The sequence below is a fragment of the Simochromis diagramma genome, unplaced genomic scaffold (assembly GCF_900408965.1).
Source record: "Simochromis diagramma unplaced genomic scaffold, fSimDia1.1 OVJJ01000802.1, whole genome shotgun sequence".
In the NCBI taxonomy this organism is placed as follows: domain Eukaryota; kingdom Metazoa; phylum Chordata; class Actinopteri; order Cichliformes; family Cichlidae; genus Simochromis; species Simochromis diagramma.
Genome location: NW_024387492.1, coordinates 9,971,817 through 9,987,282, shown reverse-complemented (window position 1 = coordinate 9,987,282; position 15,466 = coordinate 9,971,817). Strand labels below are relative to the sequence as shown.

General features: G+C 42.2%; 2 protein-coding genes across 3 annotated transcripts; one reads left to right on the top strand and one right to left on the bottom strand.

Annotated features, from left to right (window-relative positions):
• The first annotated feature begins 285 nt into the window (after window positions 1-285).
• Window positions 286-2,058, top strand: mixl1 (Mix paired-like homeobox). The gene is made up of 4 exons (XM_040017850.1): window positions 286-590; window positions 712-932; window positions 1,106-1,232; window positions 1,410-2,058. The coding sequence occupies exons 1-4, from the start codon at window positions 494-496 to the stop codon at window positions 1,988-1,990; spliced, it is 1,026 nt and encodes a 341-aa protein (XP_039873784.1). The 5' UTR covers window positions 286-493; the 3' UTR covers window positions 1,991-2,058.
• An 87-nt stretch (window positions 2,059-2,145) lies between these two features.
• Window positions 2,146-14,844, bottom strand: lin9 (lin-9 DREAM MuvB core complex component). Of its 2 annotated transcripts, none has more exons than XM_040017847.1 (15): window positions 14,618-14,844; window positions 13,679-13,711; window positions 13,308-13,399; window positions 11,429-11,542; window positions 7,657-7,787; window positions 7,358-7,483; window positions 7,092-7,249; window positions 5,949-6,082; window positions 5,674-5,802; window positions 5,217-5,318; window positions 5,046-5,126; window positions 4,823-4,948; window positions 4,480-4,665; window positions 4,119-4,216; window positions 2,146-3,138 (listed from the first exon to the last, which is right to left on the bottom strand). In XM_040017847.1, exons 1-15 carry the CDS (start codon window positions 14,646-14,648, stop codon window positions 3,033-3,035), a joined length of 1,647 nt encoding a protein of 548 aa, XP_039873781.1. In that variant the 5' UTR covers window positions 14,649-14,844; the 3' UTR covers window positions 2,146-3,032. The 2 variants fall into 2 exon arrangements, with proteins under 2 accessions (XP_039873781.1, XP_039873782.1); XM_040017848.1 differs by lacking the exon at window positions 14,618-14,844 and adding an exon at window positions 13,863-14,587.
• Window positions 14,845-15,466: the final 622 nt, after the last annotated feature.

The window sequence follows — 15,466 nt, the reverse complement described above, 5'->3', positions numbered from 1 at the left end:
CTTGTTGGGTATACATAATTATTAAATCATGCCCTGTTTTGAGTTAGATTAATAATAATAAAAACCTAATGCTTGCGCTTATATCTGTTTTCTCACAGCGTCCTGGTATAGTCCTTTGAACTCCTCCACCTTTTTTGGGAAATTGCCGTTTCCGTCTTTCTCCCTTTGAAGGCTGAGGGTCCATTATTGCTTCATCCATGCCAAAGCGGATAAATGTTTTCTCTGCCGATGTGTATTGAGCGTGCAGATTCCATTAAAACTCCTTTAAACAGACCTGCGGCCGGACCATCGTTCCAGGTGTGATTGCTTCACACCTCTGCTGGCCCGCAGACGTCTGAAGTTGCTGCACGGCCGCTGCAGTGCCGGTCGGCCCCGATGGCAGACCCATTCACACATCTAGACAGCTTTACCTTTGATCACAGGAGGATTTAAATCCAGCGAGCGCACGGATCTCAAGCTCAGTCAGTCAGTCGCCGGGGATAAAGCGGAAAGGATGTCTGCAGTTCAGGGGAATATGCGCGTCGGGGAGGCGAACCAGTTCCACATGTATCACGAAGGGCCTCTGCAGATGAACAACGCCGTGAATCCAGGTTGGTGGCTCTGGGATCATTAACCCCAACAAAAAGTTAATTTTCAAATACCGGCCTAACAGCTGCCTCAGAGCTTAACTTACGCAATGATAACTAAATTGCGCCTGCGTCTTCTTTTCAGCATGTGGACCTCCGGACGGTGGAAACTACTTCAACCCCGCAAATCCTGTTCCCAGGGCGGACAAATGCGTGGCAATGCTGACCCACAGGAGAAAGAGGACCAATTTCACCCAACAGCAAATCAAGGTGCTGGAGAAAGTTTACAACGACACTAAATATCCCGACATCTTCCTACGGGAGAGACTGGAGGCTCTGACTGGGCTGCCGGAGTCCAGAATTCAGGTGAAGTCCGGTTTAAACGCCACACTTTCTTGAATTGGTTGATTTATTTTGCAGGGTCAAAGGGCAAACACAGTCACTTAAGATCACAGGAAACTCTTGGCTACTCCACACTTGTGATAAAATTGGATTTATGGAGTGGTAAGATGTGAATTAACGGATTTCCAAAATTGTAGGTGTGGTTTCAGAACAGAAGGGCCAAGTCTCGTCGCCAGGTTAGCTCATCAACGTCTACAAAGGTCAGCAGCACGCCAGCAGCTGGTCCCTTTATCCAAGTCCAGAACAGGATGGCTCTGGAAAAAGGTAGCTATTAGTTTTACTCACTAGTTTTGTGGTCACATACTCACTCACTCACTCTAACATCAGGGCAAGCCTGCTCAGTGTCACTCATTGTAGTTTTAACTTCAAGTTTGTGGCTTCTTTTTTCTACATTCTAAAACATGTTGCTTAGTTTTGTTTTTTTCCCCCTCTCCATTGCAGTTTGTGACAATCTTCACAGTGCTGAAGTACATCAGATGGGTGGTTTTGGACTAGAGGAAAGTTTCAGGTCTACAATGCACCTACAAGGCATCGAGGACACCCACAGGAACACTCTTCCAAGCAAACCCAGCAGCTACGCCCAAGCATCTGCCTCCCGCATCTACGACAAGGAGGGCGCCAGAATGAATCCAGAGCACATGCAGCGACACAAGCAGAGTGCTGGCACTTCAAGCTGCAGTGTCCCTCTCTACCCCAGGAGAGAGCACCAGACAAACATGGACGCCAACATGACCAACAGCCAAGCTCCAAAGGTTTTGGTGGAGTATGACAATTTCCCACCAAACAAAACCATTGGACCAGAGATGAAAGTTGTGATTCCTCCCATCCCAACGCAGAACCCCTTCAGCACACCATCATCATCTAAGGATAACAGATGCCAAATGCAGTATCCGCAGGCGAGGGCCAGCGGGGACAGGTTCGATCACTTTTCCCAGATCCCCGCCAGAAAGATGCAGGACTTCTCCGACTCGGATTCTGATTGGGAAAATGAAGCAATGGCAAGCTTCAGTGGCTTTATGTGATGCATTACAAAAGCTACACGTATCATAAGAGGTGTGAGAGTGTATTTATTTTAAAACTATATATATATAAAAAAAAAAAAAAAAAAAAAAAGACGTTTATTTGTTTCGTATGAATTTGTTTGTTTGTTAATAAATAAAACGATAAAGCCAAAACCTGCTTTTCAATATTATGTTTAATATAAAAAGACAAAAACATTTATATACAACTGCCCGGGGGCACTCTCATATACAACTTTACAAAAACTGAAAAAAAAAGGAGAATCTCTAGGAAAGAACTGTTGACGGGGTTTAAAGGTCAGTGATGCAGACTTAGTGTGGGGGGTGTTGCAGCAACAGCTGATGTAAAATATGGAAACACTTAAGATCAAAACCCCAGAGTTCTCCTTTATAAAAAAATACTGAAAAAAAAAAAAAAAAATCTCTTTTCAGTGCGCACAAAATTACAAAAGCCATTTCAGAATACACAGCGGAAAGGCTGACAATATTCCTAATAATCAGATATTATACAATTATCTACAATAACTTTTTAATTATAAAACATTCCTTCGCGTTCCCCTGTACTTATCATTAAAGGAGCAACAGAACACACAACTTACAGAGGGAAACATCAGAAATAGCAAAATATTGTTGCATAACCATACACACCTACTCAAAAATAAATAAATACGGACAATAAAAACTGTTAAAACCTTATGTTTGGCACGTGAAACCAAATAAATAACAGTTTTAATATTTTGGAAATGTGGAGCGTGGCAAAAAGCTTTAAGACTCTTTCGGGTTTGTGTTCATTCAGTTGGGTGCACAAACATTTTGATACAACAAAAGCTTGTGGGTAAAATATTCAGCATTCTTCTCTCCATTCCGATCAAAACTTGAGGAAATCTGGGAAGAACTCAAATTGAAGATCCGCAGCATCGACATGAGCCTTCTTTGTAGTCCTTTAACAGTCCAGGTGAAAGCACCATTTCACAAGACAAACATGGATATACCGCACTTCCGTGTGTGTACATGCACCTGTGCGTGGGCGGGACGATGCAGGTACTCAGACTGCATTGGTGTTGTTGGCAGCGAATGCATGCAAATTGCCCAGCTGACTAAGGCCACTCTGGATGTGTGCCACATGGATCTCAACGTTATTCTGAAAGCAACTGGAAATGCAGAAAAATAACCAAAGTTATGAAGAACAGTTAACAACGGAACAACCAGGTGGTCCTGCAACATCAGCAACTTTTGCTTGTTCAGCAAATGTATGAACCACTAAACAGATTGCAGATAATTGTAATTTGTTATTTCATCATATATCTTAGAAAGGGAAAATATATTTTAGCATCCACCAATAAGCAAATGATACAACAAACAACACCATAACACATCAAAATTATTTTGGAAATTTCAGAATACATGTTGTATTAGTTAAAATAAAGTGTGTATAAAAAGAATAGCCTCGCTGTGAAATTGACAGGTCACTGCCTACATTATAAACAAACTTTGCAGCTAGCTAAAACAAACCAATTTTAGTAAATTAATTATTGTAAAAGAACTGCAGCCCTCCTCAGTTCTGCTCTCTTACTCTGACTTTTACTTTGTATTTGCTCTGAATAGTCTCCACAGTCTAGACTCTGCGATCAGTTCAGCTAGGGTTCCCATGCTGCTCGGCACAGCCAACAACCTGCCCGGTTCTCCACATGTCCTGCCATACACTCAACATCCCACCCTGTTCAGCTCTGCTGTAAATATTTTTATCTAACCAAATGCCCTAAATAGTTATCTGCCAATCACATGCAGCTAGCTCTGGCTCATTTTACATTATCATTCACATCAAAGTGTGTAAATGTTGTGTGTTGCTCAGCAACATGCAGCAGTTTCCATAGACTTCAGTGGGAATCAAAATGACTCCAGTAAAACTAATGAGAAAGTTATTTATTTTTATACCTCATAGCTGCACTATGAATAATCCTATTTTAGGAAAAGCCATGAAATATGAGATTATACTGTTTTAACAGTTACACTATTTTGGGAGTTTTGAGATTCACAGATAATAAAGGAGAAAAATATTCAGTTTTGTCTTAAAAACAGTCATTCTTGCTCTTTTGTTAGAAATGGATGGAAACACTATTTGGTCCTTTACCTGAGGTTGGAGGGATCAATCGATGCTTTGATGTCATTGAGAGAGTCTGTTAGAGATTTAAACTCAAATGAATTCAGATCCCCGCCATCTGCCAAACACTGAGACAAGCCAGGAGAATGAATGATTAACAGGTAATCAAATCAGAAGTCATGGATGCATTATATTATATTTACTGATTAATTGATAAAACATATATTGTATTATATACTTGAAGTTCAACATTTCTTAACAAATTACTGCTGCGAAGCTCTAAATTTGTGCATTGAATTTCAAACAAATTGCTTTCTTGCACACAGAGTGTGACATCCTAACATCCTCTCCTATCATCCTGACACACTTGTGATAAAAATACATCTTCTACCTTGATCTGTAGGAGCAGAGCAGTGAGACGGGAGATGAGGTGTGTGAGGCTGGGATTTGCCACACTCTGCTGCCCATCCTTCATGGCGTTGATGCGCATTTGCACCATCTGCTGGGCCTCTTCTTCACTACGCCTCCGCAGCTCTGTGGGATGGTCTGCTGGAACCATGCCCTGATCAGGAGCGAGCTGGAAAGATGTACACTGATGTTTAACACAAGGCTCTCTTACTCATTTGTTTCCTTACTCGTTCCTGACTAACAAGAAAAAAAAAAAACATGCTAGAATTATCAGATACTGCAATAAAATATTTCAAGTTTAAGTGTAAGTGTGTCTTTTCACTTACTTCACAGCAGTACTGCTGAACTTCATGAAGAACCTTGTTCAGATCTTTATTTAGCTGCTCCAGCTCAAGCACGGTGGTAGCATATCGCTTCTGGAAGTCCAGATCAATAGGCATCGAGTATGACTTCTGAACACAAAACAAAAACATAGCTGAGGTAAGCTTGATGTGGATATTTCAGAAGCATTTAACATGTTTTAAAGTAACTTAACTATAATGACTTTACCAGCTTCTCAGCTTCTGTATTCATTTCTTTCAAGTGCTTGATGTGCTCTTTCTTGATCATGAGGATTTTGGACAGTCTTGTCTAATAATGGACAGAAAAACAAGACAAAGCATTAGAACTACATTTAAGGACGTCACCTTTTTAGTTTTCAATTTGACAGGAATTCCTTACCACTTGGACCAGGAAATTGACAGGAAATCCTCCCAGTGTATCTCCTTCAGCACCGGGCAGTTTGTTCCTCCATGGTGACTGGGTGATAAGAGGGTCATTGTCCTGTTGTTTAAAAAAAGGCCAGTTAGATCAACAATCTTCATTTGAAATCTGTTTTTAGATGGGCAAACAGATACACAGCTGTGAAAAAGGTGTCCGGCAAAGGTTTCACTGGCTTTTTTACAGAGGAATCAGCTTCTAAGGGGGAATTAAGTGATTGCGCCACTAGCCCACCTTGGAATTGTTCAGTCTACCCACTGATTAGCATTAATGTATAAAACGTATAGCGTATAGTAGGCCAAACAAAGCAGTTATTTGAAAACAACAAAAAAAAGAAAAAAAAAGAAAAAACAAAACTCAAATATGGCCAAACGTGTCAGCAAATCCACAAATGGTAGTAAATGTAGTTTCAGAATACCATATGGACAGGAGTGGTAGCAGAGGGATAGGGCCCTCTAGGCGGAGTCATGAGGCTTTGCATATAGCGTGCTGACCGATGCTTCTGGGCAAAGGCTGAAATGGGCATGGTCTCATTAGGTTCATTGCTCTGGAAAAGAAAATTACAATAAGATGGTTAATAATATGACCTGTGAAATTCCTACGATACAGCTATTGGCATTTCTTCTTCTTCTCCTGAGTGGCAAAATCACACTGAGAGTGAAGCTTTTATGAGAGTTAACTTAAAGTGTTTACCAGGACTTCATAATCAGGCACAGTGTGAGTTCCCAGGCCAGTGCGGTCAAAGGTGACACGATAGGTGGCGGCACTGGTGTCTACTGCATCAATCTGCCCTGTGAACAGCCCATCATGGAGTCCTCGGAGACGAGCTGTAGAACAAAGATAAATGCACTTCATTTAAACCTGAATAAATAAAAAACAAATAAATTAATTATTCACATATGGAGTCTGATACAGCCTACACCACACCATTAAAAGGATCTGACTTTTTACGAGTACAGATTCATTTGGTGTCTGAAATAGCCAAGCAGACGCTTTGCTATTTGTCCATCCAAAGATGTTGTTGGCTTGATTTCTTGGTCCTTTAATTGTCCATAGTTTTGATCAAATTCAACTCCAGTACCATATTTTAAAATGATTGATTTGTTCAATGTCTTGTGCTCTTATTGTTCAACTTTCTCAACTCTAGGTGACCGTGGAAAAAAAATCTGTGTGTGAGCCCTCTTTTTGTCGGCTGAAAAATGTCTTTATATTTGATATGAGACCTAAATGTCTAGTGTGTTGTTTATGTCCCTATTAAAACAGTATTTGTCAGGAAATACTGCAGTCCTTCAACTTTGAAGGAATTTAGCAATTCCCTGTTTATGCTCGCCAATAAAGTCAACTGATAAAGCAACAGAGTGTAGACAATCCTTCAAATATGCGTTGCTATACTACAAAAGATCTGTACAATCACCACAATTTCAAGGTGGGCACCTCAAATTAGCATATGGACACACGTTTTGTTTCATAGAAAATAACGTTTCTATGAAACGTCATCTCATCACAGTCGAGCTAACCATTGACCTTTTGGATACAAAAATCATTCAGCTTGACCTTTGAGGGATCCGTTTTCATTTGTGCCATAATTAGCATATTAATTCTTAAATCATGACCAAACCTGTGTTTTGTGAGGTAAATCACAGTAAAACTGATCTAATTAGGTCATCCTTAAGTTTTCCCCAAAAATGGCTGATAGATCAGGGGACAGATAAAATAACTTCTCTACCTCTTAAGTTCAATTCCGTGAATATATCTTTTGAAAGTGCAAAGCAGAAAAATGTAAAATGCAACACTGCAGCTCATTTGAAAATCTTGCGCTCACTTCAGTCATCTTACCGGTGACTTTGGTTCCTATGATGAGAGGCAGAGGGATTTCATCAGGAAGATCTTTGCAGTTTGACACGTCAGTTAGTTTTCTTTGCTGCAGCAGCCGCATTTTCTGCCGTTTCTGCCTCAATGCTGTTCGCTCTTCAGCAAAGAATGCAGATGAACACCTTGAAGGGACAAAAGAGCACAGCAATGTAATGCCAGTTCTTTTTGTCCTGACACATCAAGTCCATAAGGAAACTGTTCCAAACACTTATGTAAAAATCACAGCGTACCGTCGAGGTTTCCCCATCAACCTCCTTATTGTACCCCACTCAACTCTGGTTAGCTTTCTTGTTTTCAGGTTGGGGAAAGTCTCCTTAAGACACAGGCAGAACTCATTGTCACCCTCGAAAAGAGGCCTGGAAGAAAGAGAAGCAACAGTAACAGTTTTATAATTACTAATTTGCTTTTGACTAACGTGATAAGCTGAATTAAGACCAGTTACGCGTGGGTAACTTATTTTTTATCTAATTTATTTATGTGTACTCATCGGGGAACGAAAATAAATAAATAAATAAAAACCAGACTTTACCTGTCAATATTGGAATAAAACCATTCATAGATGCACCATTTGTGAGCTTTGGGCAGTTTCAGCAGGTTTCTTAATCTCAGCCCTATTTTCTGGGAAGCCTTCTTATCTGGTGTCACAATGTTAGAAAATTTCTGTGAAGAAAACCATTAAAACAACAGTCATTTCATAAACAACAATATGGTAGGCATTTTAAAGAACTCCTTTGGAAAGGGTTACATTAGACAAATCATATTCTGTTATGCTGTAGAGATATGATGAACTTATTCAATCTCAGGCACACCAACTTGGTCAGAAAGCATAACCTTTGAAACTCACATTACCCCGCAAGGAGCCTTTTTAAAAAATTCTAGTTTAGATTTTATATATTTGTGTGTGTATATGCGTATGTTTATTCATATACACATATGGATATCTAAAGTTAAACTCTATCTTATTCTTTTGGCTATTGATTGATTTTTATGTTAAATTTAAGTTATTAGCTATAATTTGGACTCACATTTTATCTTATTTTAATGTTGACATGATGTTCAACTCTTTGAAGACACTCGTACCAAAAACAGCTCAGGTATAAACAGATAGCTTTTGGACCAAAACAAACCTCAAACAAAGTTGAACTTTTATACTACGAAAACTTTCAAACACCCAAGTGTAATATATCTCGTCACAAGTAATCCAAGTGGATGAGCACTTTTCACACACAATTTACTTTACTTTTAATCTTGGGCCTCGTAAACTGCACAGGTGACACAATTATCTTAAAGGTTTTTTTGTGTTCGTTTTTTTTTTTTTTTTTTTTTTTTGCCTGTCCCATTTGGTTCTTTAGCCGTCAGAATTGTTGTCTGAAGACCAACAAGGGTACCCAATGGATTTATTTTGCCAAATGGATCATCGTGGCATTGCCGTATTGGTCCATTTGATCGACCTTTGTTTTTATTATTTATTTTATTTTATTTTCAGTTGTTACAGACGGGACAGACATGAGTGAGGGATAGGAAAGGGAGAAAGAAAGAGGAAGGAAAAGAAAAACAGAAGGGGAGAGGGACAGTGAGAAAGGGGGGGAAAAAAAAATCTCCTGGATCACCCGTTGAGAGAAAAAGAATAGAAAACAAGCAAAAAAAAACAACCCAAAGCAACATACTAAACACAACACCATCGCATTAATCTAGCTAAGTGTAAACAGCAGTAAATACTAAATATTCAATGTTGTTGTGCAGCACGCAGGACAGACAGCGCACAATGTGCTTTGAAGTAGCAGCCAAGAAAGGTTTAATTTAAGTCTACAAACAGTGAACACCCATGTGCACACCTGTGTGAATCAGCGCGCTTGTATTCAAATGGTTTCCACATGTAATGGTCTGCAAGAGGATGTAGAGAGCCATAGCCCCGTCCCCCAGGGCATGAAGCAGGCATGGAGGAGATCCAGGCCCCAGACATCCAGAGGCCCCAGAGTGCGAGAGCCCAAGGAGGACCACCGAAGGGGCATCCGTGCCACCCTCATGGGAAGGGCTGAGGATCCCCAGACGAGGCGTCACCCAGTAGCCACCGAGCAGAAGCTAGAGGGGGCTGCACCGGCGTGCCAGCTGTGCCAGAGTGAACCGAGCTGCAGGCCCAGAGGCCGGAGGCCCGAGGGCCCCCCGCACCCCGGAGGAGGCCTGACTGAGCAACAGGCGCCAAGGCCCCGCCAAGTAGCCACCGGGAGTGAGCTGGTACATACCTGAGCGCCCAGCCCCGGACACCAAGAACCACCAATGCACCGACCCCTGAGGGCATCAGTCACCGGCAGGGAGTGTGGTGAGGGGAGATAGGCCTTGGAGGGCCTGGGAGTTCCCAGAGAGGTGGAGTCTAAGACCCGACCTGACATATAGACACAGACAAACAGGCACACACAGACACAAACATGCATTCCCACCCTCATGCACACATATACAAACACTCAGCACTCACCCAACGTAAGGATTGACATAAATGGACATGTACACACAATCACACTCCCCAAACATACTCTATACCCCGGGTCCAGGTACCCTCGCCCCCAGAGGGGGAAACAGAACCCATACCCAAGAGATGTTACCCTTCCCCCCGGGGTGGAGGCAAGCAGACCGTCCCAGGCTCCGCAGCAGCAGGGAGGCCAATCGGACAGCCAACATCTCCTCCCAGCCCCCTCGCCCCGATGGCTAGCAGAGAATGGGGGTGTGTGAAGACCCCATACCTCCCTCCTCCCGCTCATGTGTAGTGTTGCTGCGTGTTGTTCTAAAGTGCATTTAAAACAAGGGAGAGCATGGTGCTGCTGCCAGAGAGCAGCAGGTGTTAGCACGGCCCCTCCCGAGAACCCTCAATGTCTACATGGATTTAAAATTGAGAGGTGGGCACCGGCGCCAGAGGTAGGTTTGAGTACACAGACCGTCCACTAGACGCCGTTAACGTGCCCACCCTCAAGGCCCTATATATATATGTGTGTGTTATGAGAGCGTAAGTAATGTGGATGTCTAAGTTGTGAGATAAAATTGAGGCACAGGTGGCCAGAAGGGGACAGAGGGGGGGGGGGGAATGTCTCCCCTGCACCCTGGTGACACACCCGCACCCCAAGGCCCTACCTGTGTGGGTGAGTGTGGTGGAGCGGGAAGAGGGAGGTAGCCGGGGATGGGGAGGAAAAGGAGGGAGGGGAGGATGCCCCTCCCTAGGGCCAGCTTCCCCGCTGACCCCAGTAGGCACCCCCGTCCTCTGGTACCCACCAAGGCAAGGGAGCCCAGGTCCATCCAGACCGGGGCCTACGGTAGCAGCACTGTCAAGCCCCACAGGACCCGGGGCAGCCCACCCTACCCCACCACAGAGGAAACTGTACCCACCCCAACATTCAATCATCTCCCAGACTACACAAGACAACAGACACCCAGGTTAAGTTTATTCTCCACCTCTCCTATGTCTCTCCCCCACCTGCAGAGTGGACTCCTGCAAGGATGGAACAACCTCCCCGCCAGTTGAAGAGCCCCCCAGTTAGGCCGATGCACAAGAGGCCCCCTGCGCCAGGGCTGAGCCCCCGTGTACCCACCCGCCCACAACCTCGGTGATACACCGACGAGGACCGAAGCCCCCAAGGCCCAGCCAGAGCCCCAGCACGGAGGCGAAGCACCCCCGAACCCCAAACCCCCACGCCTGCCCCGGATCCACTCAGGGGCAGCCAGGCCACCAGGCCAGTAACCTACGTCCACCAGTACAGACCATCCTCCAGCCCCGCTGCACGCAGCCACGAGGAGAACAACCTCTAAGAGCGACCAGAGCCACTAACCAGGTTATTAACACAACCCCCGGGTTAAGCCCTCCAGGGATAACGTCTCTAAGGGTCCTCCAGGCGCCCTAAGCCCATCCCAACTCCACATCAACCACAATAGCTAAGGCGGGACCAAACCACGACCCCCTACCCCCGCTAGGTGATGGAGCCGATCAAAGGAGCCCAGAGGGATTGATCTAATGTGGTGGCAGAGGCTATATCGAGACTAATGTGATCTATTAGATGGTTTCTATATTGGCTAGAATTAAGATTATTTTTATTTTTCCAGTTCATGAGGACCGTTTTCTTGGCGATGCATAGGGCAGTAAAAACCATGTGGACTGTATTAGTTTCTGTAGTGACCTCATCCAATTTTCCCAACAAGCATACTAAAGGGGAGTTATTATCTTAAAGTTTAATATGAACAGTGCTAACTGGAGCATTACCAGGAAAATGTATTAACTGCAATATATACGTGATCGTAAGGAAGAATGCAATCATTACCTGTGGTGTGGTGGTGACTCTCTGGCTCCTCCGTGGAGATCTGGACGGAAGACGCTGCTGCGGTGGCTCATCTTCATCTCGAAACAAACGGCTCCGCTTCGAGCTCCGTGTAGGCTGCAAGAACAATGTAAATTCAAAATATTACCAACAATCTATAAATAACATAATGGCATTCTCCATATTAGGCGTCTATTACCAGTAGAAATTCTGGCATGTTGTGTTATAAATAGCCTGGCTAACACAAATGTTACTCTGGGAACTCTCATGTATAATACACAGGTTCTGAAATAATATCTAAGTAAATGTAAAGATCCCCATTCATGCAAAATGAGATGAAATGCATTTTCCTTCCAGTTCCACATCACATTACACTGCTATGAAACAACTTAATGAGGTAAGAAAATCAACTCCTGAGATGTAAACAGAACTGCAAAAGGCTTAACTATGCTGCTAAGATGAGCAAAGGGCAGTAACTATGCATTTTTAATTTAGCTTTTACTTAGCGTTTATTTATTTTTTATGCTTATTTATTCTATCCTGTTATTCTATTATTAATTTAGGATTTACCTAATATTTATTGATTTTATTCTTATTCATTTTTTAATCTTCTTACTCTATTTATATTTATATTTATATTGTATCCTGTTCTTATTTATTTTATCATTTTACCCTGTATATATCGTATTGCGTCATATCTCCAGTGTTTCCTCGGAGGGCGCTCTCTGCACCGGGGCTGTTATTGACCGTGGCTGCTGGGTCTCTGGGGCCCTCTCAGCCTGGTTGGGGGGCTCCTTGGCCTCCCTCCTGCTGTGTGCCCAGCCCGGAGGCTGCGGTCTGTGTCCGGCTCCCGGTGCAGACGGCTCTCTGTTATAATGTTTCCTCACTTGGCTCATGCGAGCCCAGCCCAATTTTTACTCTTTAAGTGTGCGCGTGTGTGTATGTGTGTGTGGGTGGGGGTGGGGGGATATATGTGTATTGAGAGTGTGGGGAGTGCGTTGGAGGGTGGGGTGGGCTGCTTTTAACTATGTAAAGCACTTTGTGCTACATTTTTTCTGTATGAAAAGTGCTTTATAAATAAAGATTGATTGATTGATTGATTGATACACACTAACGATATATCCATAGTGAGCAAGAATCACTTAATTTGTATAATATTCACAATGCTCACTGCCATCTATGAAAAAGACCCTGTTTAAATATCCACTCCTTTAAGCTTTCTTTTGGTTCTACTGAGCTGTAATTCGACGTTGCACTTTTTAGAAAATTAATATCTGCAGCATATACATTACCATTTTCGGCCATGGCTCTCTCGCATAAGATGAAGTGACTTTCTTTCTTTTCATTTTAAGAAGAAATAATTGTGATTTTTTTTTAAATATCAAACCCTGTATTACTGCATTGTAATAATTAACTTCTTGGTTGCTAAAAGGAAAGAAAAGATACACTGAACTGCTCCCTTATTTCCCAACGGGTCACCACAGTGGATAGTACTTGATCTGGTGCAGCTTTGACATGATTGGTATTCTTTCACTGATAAATTCCAAAACCGTGGCAAAAAAGTAGCCGGAAATGCATCAGGAGGAATCAATGGTACTGAACAGGCCAATTACAATAGCTGCGGCTTACACTGACACCACATTTAGTTCCGTTTCAGTGGAGGTGTGCGTCATGTCATGCCTTAGGGTTTCATCATAGGGTTTTAGAGGGATTTCCTGTTATGACATAGTTATGGCACAAATTTCCCACTGAAGCATAATTATGGAGTAAGGTGACTATGTTAACCACTATACCATATTTTTCATATTAGTAATTAAAGCAACGTGTGTAACAGATTCTCTTTGCTTTCGAAGTTTTCATTGCTTTCATTGCATTAACTTACCGTGTCCATTGTGACAGAGGAATGCCGTCCCCTGGTGTTGTGAGCTCGAGGGAAGCTGTTTTTCTCATTCAGAGTGTTGGACAAACTGCCCTCTGTGAGAATACCAACATATTTATATACAAGAACACCAAAAACAGTTTCTAAATCAGTAATTATATCTTAACAACCCTTTACCAACAGACAAAAATCACATGCAAACAATAACAGGACCATTATGCCATGTAAGCTTGCAATTAGAAACTATTACAGAGCTCTGACCAACGTGATCTGACACAGGTCTAATCGATATAGTGAGGAATTCGAGTCAACGTTTCAGAAGCACCCAGTATATTTGTAAACAGTAAAAAGCATAAATACAAGGGAATCCATACCTTTAAGACTGACGAGTGCCTCTGCTGAGGAACCTAAGGAAGAGAACAATTTAGGCTACATTACTGTAGAGCATTAAAAAGCATAAAAAAGCAACACCACATAGACGAAATCTAAAACGGTGCAACTTTGATAAATATTATTTGCCAGTGTTCTCCTTTTTAAGTTACGAAATGCTCATTTCACCTGTCGCAGAATCAGTAAGATGGTGCTTTAAACACTGACAGCAGCCAGGCAGGTGAACAGGAATTAAAAATAAAGCTAGCGGACTCGGTTAGGCCTTTACCCCCAACTGGAGCTGTCAGACACGGGTGTAACATCAGCTGTGGGCAATTCGTATCTACACATGAGTCAGACAAGCTAAGCTATGAGCTGTAAAATAACGTTATTTACATTAGGTAAGTTCCCAGAGACCGTTTCAGGTGTAAACAGACAAATGAACTGGCAAGTTTCCCTTCACAAGATCAATAATGATACATAACGCATAACTATAACCAGGGTGAAGGAACGCTAAAAATGATGAAAGTGTCATGGAAAACTAAAATAAATCAATAAAATAGAAAATAAGTCCAGCAAAACAGATAGCTTGTTAGCAGCTAGTGGCGTAGCGGCAGCCTTTTTGTTCCTGCTATACGCGATCTAAGGTTAGCAGACGTTAGCTCGGGGCTAAGCTAACGTTATTTGTTCACCCAGTTGGGCTAGAGTAACTTGTTCAACTCCAACATTAGCCATGGTTAGCCTCTCGCGCTAACAAGCGTTAGCTGACTTAGACAGACCCGGTGTCTGTTTGCGTCTAAAATGAGCTTATGAAGTCCGCGCAGAACCTATGATAGCCATTACATGGTCAGCGATATCGGGTTTTGGCCAGTTATTTATTTTACCACCGCGGGACTGCTGCTTGTTTACAATGCAAAACTCCTTGAATTTGTGTTGTTACTCACTCTCGTCTAACAGCTGGTCCATCTCCGCCATCTTGAATTAGCCGCGCCGCTTTTTCAAAGACCTTGTCAAAATGCATTCTGGGTCGGGACTCTATCTGGAGGGCGATTTGAGAAATAAAAATCCCGTAATTTGCTTAAATGGTAGCTTAATAACTGCTTCCAGTAGTTTGTTTATCTAAACAAATACATCCACTTTCTACACATCCAACTTTTACATGTTAAATGTGAAGTTAAATCCTTGGGAAATCGTTTCGTATCAAAAACTTGACTCGGAATGGGAGCATAGCAACCAGCCATTGTTTCATACGCCACATCAGTTATCGTTCATTTCTCCTTTACGTTTTAGTCTTTGTTTGGAAAGTTTTGCGTTTGAAATGAAATGTTCTCTCTTGAGTAAATGTATTTATTTTTACCTGCAGTTATACCAAGAAAGATTTTGTTTATACTATATGCAACATAAAACACAGCATATGGGGTACCATTTATCTATTAATTAGTAAATAACCAAATATACGTGAGATTTTTTTCTTAGATGTGAGGAAAAAGCAGATGAAAAACTAAAAAAATAAATAAATCATTTGTGCAAATATGAGTTTCTAATCTCACAGAAAGTGTAAGTTTCTTCTTCCAATTTTTTCACTTTAGTAAGCTCATAAATTGTTACCATTAAATACAGAAAATCCTGTTTGTTTTTTTTTGCATATTAACTCTTTATTTTGTTACCCTACAGTGCCAATGGGAAATGAGGCAAGACAGTTTCTACTGCTTAAATATCCTACCAAAATCAAGCCAAAGCCTGCTTTTTCAGAATCCGAATACTTTTATTGATCCCTAGAGGAAAGTATTTGA

Bases quoted from the DNA above. Each gene is read 5' to 3' on its own strand.
- mixl1 (XM_040017850.1), top strand. From the start codon at position 494: ATGTCTGCAGTTCAGGGGAATATGCGCGTCGGGGAGGCGAACCAGTTC. The intron at 591-711 runs GTTGGTGGCTCT...TCTTCTTTTCAG, and splicing joins GAACAACGCCGTGAATCCAG to CATGTGGACCTCCGGACGGT. The intron at 933-1,105 runs GTGAAGTCCGGT...CCAAAATTGTAG, and splicing joins TGCCGGAGTCCAGAATTCAG to GTGTGGTTTCAGAACAGAAG.
- lin9 (XM_040017847.1), bottom strand. From the start codon at position 14,648: ATGGCGGAGATGGACCAGCTGTTAGACGAGA. The intron at 13,400-13,678 runs GTATGGATTCCC...GTATTCTCACAG, and splicing joins GGCACTCGTCAGTCTTAAAG to AGGGCAGTTTGTCCAACACT. The intron at 3,139-4,118 runs GTAAAGGACCAA...CTGCATTTCCAG, and splicing joins ATTGATCCCTCCAACCTCAG to TTGCTTTCAGAATAACGTTG.